The 14,837-nt window shown below is 37.7% G+C and overlaps 1 protein-coding gene across 3 annotated transcripts in view; it reads right to left on the reverse strand.

Annotated features, from left to right (window-relative positions):
- The window catches only part of Arhgap32 (Rho GTPase activating protein 32), a 230,826-nt gene that overhangs the window by 48,816 nt on the left and 167,173 nt on the right, over positions 1–14,837 (reverse strand). For all 3 annotated transcript variants that reach the window (XM_075966426.1, XM_075966423.1, XM_075966424.1), the window contains one exon: positions 10,394–10,475. In XM_075966426.1, the coding sequence (XP_075822541.1) occupies positions 10,394–10,475 (82 nt within the window). The remainder of the gene's footprint in view (positions 1–10,393; positions 10,476–14,837) is intronic.

Here is a 14,837-nt window from a genome sequence, read left to right on the forward strand (position 1 = left end):
TTCCAAAGGTCCTGAGTTCAATTCCCGGCAACCACATGGTGGCTCACAACCATCTGAGGTCTGGTGCCCTCTTCTGGCCTGCAGACATACACACAGACAGAATATTGTATACATAATAAATAAATATTTTTAAAAAATGTAATGTATAATTAAGAAATATAGGTTAATGGATAATCATCAGTAATAGTCAAGCTTGTAGTCATGTTAGTTAGATTTTCTAGATATATAGAGATACATTTCAGTTAGATAGGCATTCTTCAAATCTTTCAAAGATTATAGAATATGGCATCTTAAATGTTTTAATAACTTAGGATTTTTCATGACAATGAGACACTCTGCTCCTGGCAGCACCAATCTACTTCAAGAAGAAGATGGGCATCGAAGAGGATCCTTATGGAGTTTGATAGCCATTTGGGCAAGAAACTGCTCTTGCCTGGACTATTGACTGGACACAGAAATCCCACAGAGAGAGGACTACTGAACTTGCCTAAAGGTGAGATGATCTTTCGGGGTTTCTGATTCATGAAAGAGTCTGCAAGACATTCTTCAGAACAAGCAGATAGTGACTGCCTTTGAATTTTCCTGCTTCATGGAAATGTCTGCTGGATACTATGGGCCTGAAGGCTGAAGATTGATGCCCCAACGGTACAGAGAAACTTTGGATGACTGTCCAGGCAGCGAGATGTCTCTGTCATTTCTAGAGTTTTGAAAATTGCTTTTTTCTTGTTTGCTTAGGTAATATTGTATCTCTCTGGAGTCTTTGATGGAGTTAAGAATCGTTAGTTATAGTTTTCCTTAGTTATGATAAAGATTATTGTAATTTTTACTTGATAACTCTTTTGTTATATGTAATTTTGCTATGTTAAAGTTAAAGCCTTCCTTTTTTTTGTTTAAACAGAAAAAGGGGAAGTGATGTGGGAGTGTCATATATCAATCTGTTGATTTCATTGGTTAAGCAATAAAGAAACTGCTTGGCCCTCATAGGTTAGAACATAGGTGTGTGGCGTAAACAGAACAGAATGCTGGGAGGAAGAGGAAGAGAGGTCCGAGACGCCATGCTCCCTTCTCCCGGGCAGATGCACGCAATTCAGCTCCGACCCAGGATGGACGTAGGCTAGAATCTTCCCGGTAAGCGCACCTTAGGGTGCTACACACATGATTGGAAATGGGCTAGTCCAGGTGTGAGAGTTAGCCGAGAAGAGGCTAGATAGAAATGGGCCAAGCAGTGTTTAAAAGAATACAGTGTCCGTGTCATTATTTCAGGCATAAGCTAGCAGGTGGCTGGGGTGCTGGGGACGCAGCCCTGCCACTCATGCTACTACACCCAAAGTAGCAGAAGACATTAAAAGGCCACTAGATAATAACAAAGGGAAGCACAAAGAAAATAGCTGTTAATATATGTGCACCAAATGTTGGCACTCCCAGCATCATAAACATATACTGATAGATATAGTAGGACAGGTGTGATCTAATATAATGGGAGACTTCAGTACCTACTCTTACCAGACTGAAAATCAACACATAAAGAGCTAGACTGCTCTACACATCAAATGGACACAACAGAGACTATTGCATTCAAAAACTATCAAATATATATTCTTCTCAGAGGTTCAGGTAACAGTTTCTGAAACAGCCTACATTTTATGCCATGAGACCAGTCTTAGCAAATATAAACGAGTTGGGATTTTTCTGTATGATATCATATTATAGTGGAATATAACTAAAATTAACAACATATAATATATATGTGTGTATATACATTTTCAATTTACATAAATACTTGGGATACTGAAAACATACTATTGAATGACTAGATAGACACTGAAGAAATCAAGGAGGAAATAAAATATATTGCTAAATGAAAATGAATTCCTGAGATGCAGCAAAGACAGTTTGAAAAATCAAAGTTTATATATCTATGGATGGTTAGATTAAAACTCATAGATAGAGCTCAAATAAATCACGTAATGATGTTCTTTAAAATCATAGGAAAATCAAGACCAAGACAAATCTAAAACTGGAAGAAGGAAAGAACTAATAAACACCAGAGAAAAATTAATGAAATGGAGACTAAGAAAACAAAGTAAATAAACCTGAACCAAAGAGCTGTCTCTTTGAAAAAAAAAAAAAGACTGATAAGCACTTATTCAATCTAACCAAAAGAAAAAGACAGAAGACTCACCCCCATAAGACATAAAAAAGAGCCAGGTGGTGGTGCTGCACACCTTTAATCCTAGCACTCAATAGGCAGAGGCAGGTGGATCTCTGTGTGTTTGAGGCCAGCCTGGTCTACAACAGCTAGTTCCAGGATAGACCAAAGCTACAGAGAAATCTTGTCTTGAATAAAAACCAATAAACAAATAAATAAATAAAAAGAGGTACAATAAATTCTAATGAAATTCAGATTATTAGAAAATAATTTGAAAACATATTCTGAAATAACTGGAAAATATAAATGAAAAAAATTCTTCACAATACATATGTCCTAGCAAAATTAAGAGACCCAACAACATAAAAGTATCCATAACAAGCAATGACACTGAACTAGCAGTAAGCAGTTCCACCTACCCCAAATCTCTGGACTAAAAAGATTCACCACTGACTCTACCAGACTTCCAAAAAAGAGTTAGCACTCATCCTTTTCAAATTGTTCTACAAATACAAATACAAGCCCTTTTGTGAATCTGAGTGTTGCTGTGATAGTAATATCCGATAAAGACACAACAGAGAAAAACCACAGACTAGTTTCCACAATGAATATACATACAAAAAATATGCACACAAAAATTCATTAAAACAGTTAAACAAATACAGAGCACATCAAGATCAAATAACATGGCTATGTTAGTTCTGCTTCATGATGCAAGGGTGGTATCTAATTTGCTTTCTATTTCTGTGATAAACACCATGACCATAAGAAACCTGGGGAAGAACAGGTTTATTTTAACTTATAACTCCCAGGTCATGATCCATCACTGGGACTCAAGGCAGAAGCTGAAGAAGAGGTAATGGAGGAATGCTAGGTAATGGAGGAATTCTGCCTCCTGGCTGGCTCTATGACCTAGGGTTTCTACTGCTATGAAGAGACACCATAACCACAGTAACTCTTACAAAAGAAAATATTTAATGGGGTGGCTTATAGTTTGGTCCATTATCATAATGGCGGGACATAGAGGTGTGCAAGCAGACATGGTGCTGGAGAGGAGCTGAGAGTTCTACATCTAGTAGGTAACAAGAAGTGAACTGCCTCACTGGACATCGCTTGAGCATGTATGAGACCTCAAATCCCACCTCTACAGACCACACTTCCTCCAACAATGCCACACCTACTCCAACAAGGTCTCATCTCCTAATAGTGTCACTTCGGTGGGGGGCTTTTTCTTTCAAACCACCATACTCTTCATGACTCACTAAGCTTTTTTGTTTATATAACCACCTGCCCACAGTGGGCTGGGTCCTTCCACATCAATATTAATCAACTGCCCATAGGACAATGTGATAGAGGCATTTTTCTCAATTAAGCTTCCTTCTTCCCAGATGACTCTAGCTTGTGTCATGTTGACAAAAAAAAAATACCTAGCACAAATGGTTTAACAAACAAAAAAAGAATCATATAAATAGACCTAAGGACCGAAATCTGGATAATACCATTCCATGCAAAAATGCCTTTGATAAAGTTCAAGAAATAATTAAAATTCATGGGAAAAGTAAAGAATAGAAGGAAAATGCTCAAATATATTAAAGTCTACATATAACAAGTTAACAAAAGAGATGGTCAGTGGCAAAGAGCACTGTCTGCTCTTCCAAAGGTCCTGAGTTCAATTCTCAATAACTACATAGTGATTCACAATCATCTGTAATGAGATCTGGTGCCCTCTTGAGAAAGAAACCTAGTCAGTTGTCCTCATCAACTTAGACCATCATTATGAACAGGTTCAACAGAATTGCCATATATAGGCTGTCCATGTCCATGCATGCTTCAGCATTGCCAGGGCATAAATTTCATTCATTTCATGCATTCACATATAACAAACCTATAGCTAATGTTACAGTAAGAAGAGAACTGACAGTATGGGCTCTAAAAACAGGTCCAAGATAAGAGTATCTGATGTGGGAAGGTCATTTGTCAATCTGCTGTTTCATTGGTTAATCAATAAAGAAAACTGCTTGGCCTGATAGGTCAGAAAATTAGGTAGGTGGAGTAGACAGAACAGAATGCTGGGAAGAAGGGAAGTGAGCCAGACGCCATGCCACTCTTCTCCAGGGCAGACGTGATGAAGCTCCAGCCCAAGATGGACGTACACTAGAATCCTTTCCGGTAAGCCACCACTTTGTAGTGTGGTGCTACACAGATTACTAGAAATGGGTTAGTCAAGATGTGAGAGTTAGCCAAGAAGAGGCTAGATATAATGGGCCAGGCAGTGTTTAAAAGAATACAGTTTCCGTGTTGTTATTTTGGGGCATAAGCTAGCCAGGCGGCTGGGAGCTGGGTGGCAGGAAGTGGCCCACAGCTCCTTTCAACAGGTATCCAATCCACTATTAATTTAGTATAGTGCCTAAAATCTTAACTAGAACAGAAGAACATGAGAAATGTATCAAAGGGATATAAAATACATAAAAAGGCAAAAAGGTCGATTTTTCTTTATTTGCAGACAACTTAGGAGACCCTAAAGAATCCCACACAAGACTCTTAGATCTAATAAACACTTTTAACTAGGTAGAAAGATACATATTCAACACACAAAAATTAAAGCCTTTCTACATACCAACAATGAACATGGTGAGAAATGGGGAGAAGTGGAGTAAAAGAATTTACAACAGCTTAAAAAATAAAATGACTGCCGGGCGGTGGTGGCGCACGCCTTTAATCCCAGCACTCGGGAGGCCGAGGCAGGCGGATCTCTGTGAGTTCGAGGCCAGCCTGGTCTACAAGAGCTAGTTCCAGGACAGGAACCAAAAGCTACAGAGAAACCCTGTCTCGAAGAAATCAAAAAATAAAATAAAATAAAATGACTTCCTAAGAATAAACCTAAGCAAGGAGGTGAATGACCTCTGTTGGAAGGAGATTGCTTCTTGATTCCTGGCTGCGAGGCTAGCTTAGACCCAAAATAATCACACAGAAACTGTATTAATTAAATCACTGCTTGGCCCGTTAACTCTAGCTTTTTATTGGCTAATGCTTACATCTTGATTTAGCCCATTTCTATTAATCTGTGTATCGCCAAGTGGCAGTGGCTTATCGACAAAGTTTTGGCATGGCAGTTTCAGCATGGCAGTTTCAGCATGTCTGACTCTGGCAGCAGCTCCATGACTTCTCCCTGACTCTGCCCCCTTTTCTCCCAACATACAGCCTAACTTTCCCTGTCTAGTTCTGTTCTTCCCTCCCATAGGCTCAAAGCAGTTCTTTATTCATCAACGAATAAAACCAACACACAGACAGAAGGCCCTCTCACACCAGACCTCCATGATGAAAACTATTAAGAAACAAAAGAAAGAAATTGGGGGGAAAAAAAAACCAACACTAGACGATGAAAAAACTTCCCATGATTGTTGAATAATTGTGGAATAATTAACATGGTGAAAATGGTTATATTACCAAAAGCTATCCACACTGTCAATACAATCCCCACTAATATTCCAACAACGTTCTTCACAGAACTGAAAAAAAAATAAAAGAATCCTAAAATTTATATGGAAGCATAAGGTCATTGAAGAATGAAAGTGGCCCTAATCAGGAAAAGCAACATTAGTAGTATCACAAGACCTGATCTGAAATTAAACTACAGCGCCCAAACTACACGGCATGCTACTGTATGTCTCTCTTTCCCTCTGTCTCTGTTTGTCTCTATGTACCCCTTTCATGAGACTAGAGTAGAATGAAATGTCTAAAAACAAGCCAAGTCACTTATTTTTTTCCAAAGGTGCCAGAAGGATCTACAGGTTTCAAGAAATCATTTTGGGGAATGTAGATATTCACATGAAGAAGAATGAAATTAGATCCCTACCTCTCACACTGCCCAAAAATCAGTTCAAAATTTATCAAAATTAATACATGTTTTGAAACTTAACATAAGATTTGAAATGCTGAAATTGCTAGAGGCAAGCATAAAAAACTACTTCAAGATATAGGCACATGAAAGGACTTTCTGAAAAAGCCTCTAAATACTGTGGGATAATACTCTCGTGCACTGTAAAGATTTGTTGCTCGTATTGGTTTAATAAAATTCTGATTGCTCCTAGCCACGCAGGAAGAATAGGCAGGGTCACCAGACTAAGAGAATTTTGGGAAGAGGAAAGGCAGAAATACAGTCATCAATCAGACAGAGAGGAAACAACAAGAAAATACCTCACTGAGAAAAGATATCAAGCTACATGGCTAAACATAGACAAGAATTATGGGTTAATTTAAGTTGTAAGAGCTAGTTAATAATAAGTCTGAGCTAACATGCCAAATAGTTTATAATTAATATAAGCCTCTGTGCGTTTCTTTGAGAATAAATAGCCGTGGGACCAGGCAGGACAGAAACTTCCAATTTCATCTAATAGTTCAGAAAATAACTTCAAAAACTGACAAACTGTAGGTGCATGAAACCAAAATGCCTCTGCATGGCAAAGAAAGCAATTAGCAGAGTGAAGAGACAGTTTACAGAATGAGTTAAAATCTTAATCAACTATATATTACAAAACGTATATTTATTAAAAAGTATATTTAGACTCTATAAAGATTCCCCCACAAATCATCCAATCAATAAATAGAGCAAGTTAATTGCACAGACAGATCTTAAAAGAAAAATATAAATGACCAATAAATATATGTATGAATCATCTAGGTAATTTGATTATATAAATATGCCTTTGAGCATATTTATAAGGATGTTTCTAGAGAGACTTAACAGGGGAAAACTTACTCTGAATGTGGATGGTACTGTCTCATAGACTAGATTCAAATACTAAATAAAAAGGGGAAAAGAGGAAGGAGGCAGCAGCATCCATCTCTCTACTTCCTGCTGTGCTGGCTAGTTTTATGTCAACTTGACACAAGCTAAAGTTACCTAAAAGGAGGAAACGTCAATTAAATAAATGCCTCCAGAAGATGGATTGTAAACAAAATGTAAACAATTAGGTCATTTTCTTAATTAATGACTGATGAGGGAGGGCTCAACCCACTGTGGTGGTATCATTCCTGGAGTGGTGGTACTGAGGGCTACAAGAAATCATGCTGAGCAAGGCACAAGGAGCAAGTTAGTAAACAGAACCCCTCAATGGCCTCTGCATCAGTTCCTATCTCCAGGTTCCAGAGCTGCTTGAGTTCCTGTCCTGACTTCTTCAGTGATGAACAATAATACAGGAGTGTAGGCCAAATCAACCCTTTCTTCCCCAAGTGGCTTTGGTCATGGTGTTTCATCAAAGCAATAGTAACCCTAACTAAGACACCAAGGACATAATGTGACCAACTGTCTCACATTCCCATTGCCAAGCTTTCCCTACTATGTTCCTTCAAATCATGTGTCAATACAAGGCCCTCCTTCTTGCCAGGCATTTTGTCATAGAAATGAGAAAGTAAATAACACACCACTCTTGGCACATACCCAAAGGCAGATACATCAGCAAAACCACCGCAAACACTTGCACATTCATGTTTACTGTTGCAATAGTCACAATAGCCAAAATATGGGACTAGACTAGATGTCCATCTGCACATGAACAATTTTTTTAAATGTGGTAATATATACAGTAGTCATGAAGGAGACTGCTCCTAGGTGTGTCAAGTTGACAGCTGAGATTAGCTGTCACACATGTTTACAGGAAAACAGATGAAACTGGAGTCCTTGTGTAAAACAAAATAAACTAGGCTCAGAAAGACAACTATCATATCTCCTCTTACAAGCCAAATCCAGATTTAAATACGTACACTGACATGGAGTAGGGAACTAACTATGTGTGGGGGAGCAAAGTGCCTAAAGATAGGGAGGAATGAAAGAGGGTAATAAGGAAAAAGAAAACTGAATTTACACAAGCATTTTGTCATGCGAGATCGATGGACAAAATATTGTCTTTTTTCTTCTTGTGTAGAATCTAGATATCAGGAAAGTAGACATTTATTTGGGGTGGGGGAGGGGAGGACCAGTGATAAAGGAGAATAGGAATAGGTAAAGGTAGTTGTGGGCAAATATGAGCAACATATAGTAGTATGTATGTGTCATTTGAGAGTCACATTTTTATACGTTTTTACATTAATTTAAAAAACCCTATGTACCAGAAAGATGAAAACATGACAAAAAGTTGCATGTAATTGTTCAGAGCTGTCAGAAATACAAACAACTCCACATGAACAGGCAGATATCATTAAGTTATAGCTACATTATTGCAGAGGAAGCCTTGAAAACATGCATAACAAAAATATGATATGTCCCGAATAGAAAAAATACATAGAGACAAAGAGTAAACTGAGTCAGAGAGGTAAGGCAGAAGCATTTCCAATGCCTGCTAATTGACACAATATTTCCTTGGGGGGAATAATAAAAACATTTCATATTGGCTTTACAACTGTGAGGACACTGAAGACGTTGAATTACATGTTGTACTTTATAAGTCTGTGTATATGTGTGTACTGTCTGTCTAGGCAGTGTGTCATGCGTGAGTATGGAGGTCACAGGAAAACTGTGAAGTCAGTTTTACTCCTTCCATTTTATGTGAGCTCTGTGGATAAATTCAGGTAGCTGGGCTTGAGTAACAAGAATCTTTACCTGCTGAGCCATTTTGCCAGCCCTGAATTATGTATTTTTAAAAAGTGAACTTCATGATACAAAAATTACATTTAAAAATGTCTTTTACATGACTAATGACATATTGTAAAAAAAATTTTAAATCATAAAAGTTACCAATAAAAATTTATCAATCAAACACCCAAAGCAGGAAAAATTGCTTAAAAATGACAAAAAAAATGCTGGCTTAAGCAAAATTACAGACAACATTATTTGGAACAATTTTCTTTACTGAGAAATAAATTTAGTCTCCCTAAAATACATCACTATGAGAGAAATAATGGCCCCCTAAGCTGTGAAGAGAAACGCTGTGAAAGGCTGTCCCCTTTAGCTTTTCTAGAGTGCTCAACACAGGCACTGCCTGATGTGCACTGAGCACAGACGTGGGAGAGGACATAATAGAAAAGAATAAGCTTTTCTTTTCCTGCTTTTCAAATATGAGTTCTAAACTTACGGCTACTTCAGGAAAAACAGTTCAAATAAATCTGGGGGCCCAGAAATGTCTTCTTCTTTCATTAGGATGGAGGAAAAGAGCAGAAGAAACATAAGATAACCAGGAAAAGTAAATTTCACTACTTATTCCCCTTATTCCCTTCAAAATTCATTGCTCTTATTTTTCTTTTTAAAAATTGAGGTCAAGGTATGTAGTTTACCCCTCTAATACTCAGTAGGCAGAGGCAGGGAGAGTGCAGGTTTGAGGCCACGCTGCCCTACACAGTATGACTATTTTTTATAAAAATAAAACTCATTATCAAATCAAGCATCCTTGAACTAGCAATTCAGTAGAACCCTGCCCAGGCAAAACTGCTCGAATAAATTTAAAAATCCCCATTCTCTTTCTTCCTTAAATCCCTTGTAATATTGCTTTATTTCTTTATAACTTGTGGTACATATTTGCATACTTATGTACATATTTATATATATATTTAAATAAGCTATATAAATAATTAGAAATGCTGTTCCAAACAGTTTTTATGCCCATACTTACAGATAAAATATATGCTCTTTGCAACTTTGAATTTTCAACTAATCATACTACCCAGATTAGGTAGGTCAGTCAGTCTGTCTGTCTCTGTCTCTCTCTTTCCTACATACAAAGAGAAAGAGAAAGAGAGAGAGAGAGGGAAGGAGGGAGGGAGAAAGGGAGGGAGGGAGGGAGGGAGGGAGGGAGGGAGGGAGGGAGGGAGGGAGGGAGGGAGGGGTGTAAGCTTAGGCTGAACTCAAATTCACAACATTGTTGAGTCTGGTCGTGAACTCTTGATTCTCCTGCCTCTCCTCCCACATATTAGGATTATAAACAAAAGTCACTAGAGGTGGCTTCCAATGTTACTTCTCTAACGTGTACTCACCTTATCCATCAGTATTTAGCCTCCTACTATATAATTATAAGAGCAAAAAATTATAAAGCTACACAACCCACAATTCATTAAAGTTGCCAAAATAATGGAATGCACATAATTCTTTGACATGCTCTACAAAAAGAAGGTATTTAAAAATCAAAACCATATAAAACGTATCTATCAATAAATGCTAAGAACAGCAAAGCAAGCAAAATACTTTCTTGAAATACACCATATGTTATCTGCAACCAGCTGGCCACAATCACAGGATGGAGAAGGTGCACTCACCTGGTTTTGGCACTGAGTTGGTCACTGACTGGGGAACTTTCTGGTTAATTAACTCGACACAATGACCAGGGAAGAGTCCCACCTAAAGAAAAGCAATAAAGAGAGGATTCCAAACCAGCCAACAGATCAGTGTGTGAACACTGCCGATTCAGTTCCAGTAATGTACTCTACAGCTCCTCCCAAATGATTCTAATATTCCAAGTCTCTGAATACCAGATGACAATTACACAAACAAATAATAAAACAATCTGTTGCTATGAGTATGCAAAGCTATGTGCTGTTTTCTGTCCAAATATCTAAATCTGCTTTGTTAGGGTTTTAAATTTCCTAAAAAATTTTTTCATACCAACCAAAATATCTAATCAGACTACAAGCCAAACATCATATAGGCAAAATAGTATCTAGCTGAAATCTTAATCTAGTTGTATTGATACCTCTACAATCAACATTTAAGTTGATTTTAAAAAGACCAACATCAAGCCATAATTCAAATTGTTTTAGGAGTATCTTTTTCACTCTCTTGCAGGTTTCATTTAAAAATAGTAAAGATAAATAAGTTCCTGAAATAATGTCTCATTAAAACTACAATACCCACTGCTGCTAAGGAATCAGCAGTGCAGATAAGGGTAAGCAGGAAGGAAGAAGAAAGACCTTCCACCAAGAGCAACAAACTGGTTTTGCAGAGCACACCACACTGCCATTACATTAGAGCTGCTTGCAGAGCCTTAGTTGAAATCCCAACAAGGTGTATGTGGAAAGTACTGAGTTCCAGGCACTCAGAGATATGGTGTGACCAAGAGAATGACTACAAAGATAAACACCCAAGAGAAAACGTATAAAGAAAATCTTTACCAATATTTATAGATGTTTCCTCAGATAGGGATATAAATGGGACGCCATGCAGCAGATGTTAAAAATGAAACATGAAAACTACATCATGCTGCATCCCCCTTTGTTGACAAGATTGGGGAAGAATGGGACTGTCTTCCAAGAGTATGACTCATGATGTTCTGAGCTGCATAGTTTCCATCTGTGTGGGGTTATTTTTCACAGACTCGTTTGCTATATTATTATTTTAATTTCTGAATCGATACTCTATGATATGTCTTAAAATTATAAAGAATAATCACACAGTAAGTTGAAAAGAGGTTGTTAATCGAGTATGAATTTTGTCTAAAAATTTTGAATTAGGGATTATTAAAGCCATGTCTTGCAAAATGATGCATCAAATATGTTTTAGTAGTAAAATTTGTTTAACATATTTTCTATTCAACTTCCTGTTTCTCCAACAAGTAAAATTCTTCCAAGATTGGTAGGACTGGATAAGAAACAACTTGTATTCTTCAAGAGGATACATGGCATACCGGCTAACAGGGGCAGCTTCAAAAGCAAGAGGCCTGGGCCAATCCTGAATTTGCTACTTGTTAGGTTAGATAAGCAACTTGGCCTCTCTGTAATTCAGTTACCCTCTCCAAACACAATAATAATAATACTTATCTCATAAGGGTGTGTATGGGGATTAAACAGATTAGTTTAACTTGAATGCATGTAGTAATCACTTGTCAAATGCTATGTTATTATCCCAGTATGCTGGCTACTGAAGACTTCAGGACTCTAGCTCCTCCACCAGATGAATAGGATGTTATGCCATCTCTTCTCTGTGTATATAAGCTAAGTTACTCTCAAATGTTACTCCTCCCATAATAGCTTAATTCAGTTCAATTTATAAACACCTAAAATTTGCCATAAAGATTAGACTGGAAAAGAAGCTCATCCATTTTCGTAGGTTCTGGGCCCTGAGTAAACAGCTTAGTTTTCCAACTTGTGAAATGAGGAATCTCACCACTCATACTTCAAGAGTTTAAGTAAAAATACCTAGCTTTGCCAGGCAGGGTGGCACATACCTTTAATCCCAGCACTCAGGAGGCAGAAGCAGGCAAATCTCAAGTTTGAGGCCCACATGGTCTACAAAGTGAGTTCCAGGACAGCCAGAGCTATTACACAGAGAAATCCTCTGTGTGTGTGTGTGTGTGTGTGTGTGTGTGTGTGTGTGTGTGTGTGTATCCCTAGTTTAGTTCTTTAGCTCAGGTGTTATCTGAAACTCAGCAAAGAGTGAGTTTCACATCACTTCCCTACAAAGACTGCTCAAAGCTTGATGCATTTCTTCAGGGGACTATGTCACCATGTATACTATTTTTATCTTCTAAGTTTATCTCAATGTGCTATTTAAGTATATGGGAAAATTCTGTTCACATCTGGTGCAGATCTACAATAGATCAACTGAATGCCAAATTCTGATCACTGTTCTCAGTGCTCTTTCTTATACACTGTAATATTAGGCAAACAAAATATTTAGTTTCTAGATTTGACATTCAGGTAAAACTAAAACATATGTGAATGCAATGTCATGCTACTCTCCTCTCTCTCCTTGTGCTTATTGGCATCTCAGCATCGCCTGACCACAAAGAAAGACCTAGAGACTCTCAGAGGCCTTTGCCTACCATTATTAAGCTGTTGACTCAACTGTAGATACTATCTACCTTTCTTCTTGCCTTCTTTTCCTTAAAGTCAAAAGCGTTCTTAATGGTGAAGGGCTCTTTTATTTAAGACAGACAATTATGTATTTGTAGAAGGCAAACAGATTCTATGTTCCTATTTTAAATGATCCATTGCAAATAAATGAAACTGTATTCTGTTGAAAGTACTATTAACTGACATAACTAACCCTAAAATAGCTAAGGAACACTGATACTTAACTACTCCAGCACATATGAACACCTCTAAATCATACCAAGTGTTAAGGGCTGAAAGTGTCTAGAGCTCTGGCAATAGGACCTACTTGATGTGACATCTTGTTTCTTATCTTACTCTTTCTGCATCAGTGTTGGGAAGAAGAGAATCAGGCCTATCAATCATCCTGGCTCAAATGAGATCCAGCTTTGGGAGAGGTTGGCAAAGAGGCAGCAGAGGAAGACATCAAAAGGGGGAGAAGACTGACTTTGGGACAGAGTGAGGATCACAGAAAGGGATGAGGAACATTACTTCAGTAGCTTCCCCTTAAGTCTCTGCAATGAAGTGAGACATTGGAGAGGGTATTGAAGCTAGAAATGTGCTGGTGTTCATTAACAGGCCCCAATGAAGAAAATGATGTTGATTTATGGCATTTTCTAGTGTTTGTGGCATAAGCACCCCTACCATAGTTAGTTTTAAAGTGCCAATGGGGCACAAGATTGAAAAATGATGCAGAATAGCACTTGGTAATATATTTGTATTATACAAACTCATGAGAAAAACGGAACCTCAGGAGCAGAAATAGTAAAATATAATAGAATAGTAACAATACATTGTATTTTAATACAGTTCATTTATTGTAAACTTACATTCAATTTTTAGTAAAGGTTGCATTTAGCAGCCACACTAAACTCAGAGAGTTTTACAAGTGACTCCAGCTCACCCTAACCTGTAGCTATCTACTGGGTCATGTGCCTGTGAAGCACTGGTAGTTCTTGGAATCTCTTCTGACTGGTTGGCAAGTCCTAGCTCAGCTTTGGACTCTCTTGAGAACATGTAAGTTAATTATGAGAGTCTGGTTTAGCTTCAACAATGAGGAGACTAAAAATATTTTGATGCAAATTAAAGAAAATGTTAGGTAGAAAAGCAGTGAGATAGAAACAGCCTGGAGCTTTGGTACAAGTAGGAAGAGAAAAGAATCCTTGCTCAACATGGAGGCCTTCTCTTAAATATTGTCTCCCTGAAGCAGCCAACCAAAAGCTAAAAAGAAATTTAAACATGTCAGTAACATGCATATCACTGACTTTCACAAACTTTTAAAGTTTAATTTATTGGGTGTTATCATAAGAGCAAAGCTTATAAGCTTAGCAAAGATCTGTGGCCACTAAGTCATACCAGATTCTTCTATGGGAGTCATTTGGCCTCAGAAAGCTACAACTCCAGTATATCATTTGCTAACTAAAACTTCCTTCCCCCTAAATCTCTGGTGTTTATATTCTGCAACCAATGCTGAAATTTGAGGCATTCTAAGCCTTTCATGCCTACATTCCCCCCTTGGGTAACATGTCTCTTTCAACTTTTTTTTTTCTATCCAGTATGGACACCCTGTTGACCATTTAAACCAATGCTCTTAGTTTCCTTCCATATTAATCTTGTACCACGTCAAATTCAGCAACACTCAAAAGTGAACTAAAACTTTTCTATATCTGCACATGCTATCTATCTTTGAAGAAAACCATATAACTGAGATGGTCAAACAAGTCCAAAAACATAGAAATGCAAATTACTTTCCCCTTTCCACAACCATTCTCAGAGAATCTACTCTGCTTTAGACCGAGCCCAGTCTGACCTCCAGGCCCTTCCCAACTCCATTTCATACATGCACATGACTGGCTATAGAGTCGATTAGTCTAGATTTTAAAACTAGAGCAAA

Source organism: Microtus pennsylvanicus, chromosome 3, assembly GCF_037038515.1.
Source record: "Microtus pennsylvanicus isolate mMicPen1 chromosome 3, mMicPen1.hap1, whole genome shotgun sequence".
NCBI classification, from domain to species: domain Eukaryota; kingdom Metazoa; phylum Chordata; class Mammalia; order Rodentia; family Cricetidae; genus Microtus; species Microtus pennsylvanicus.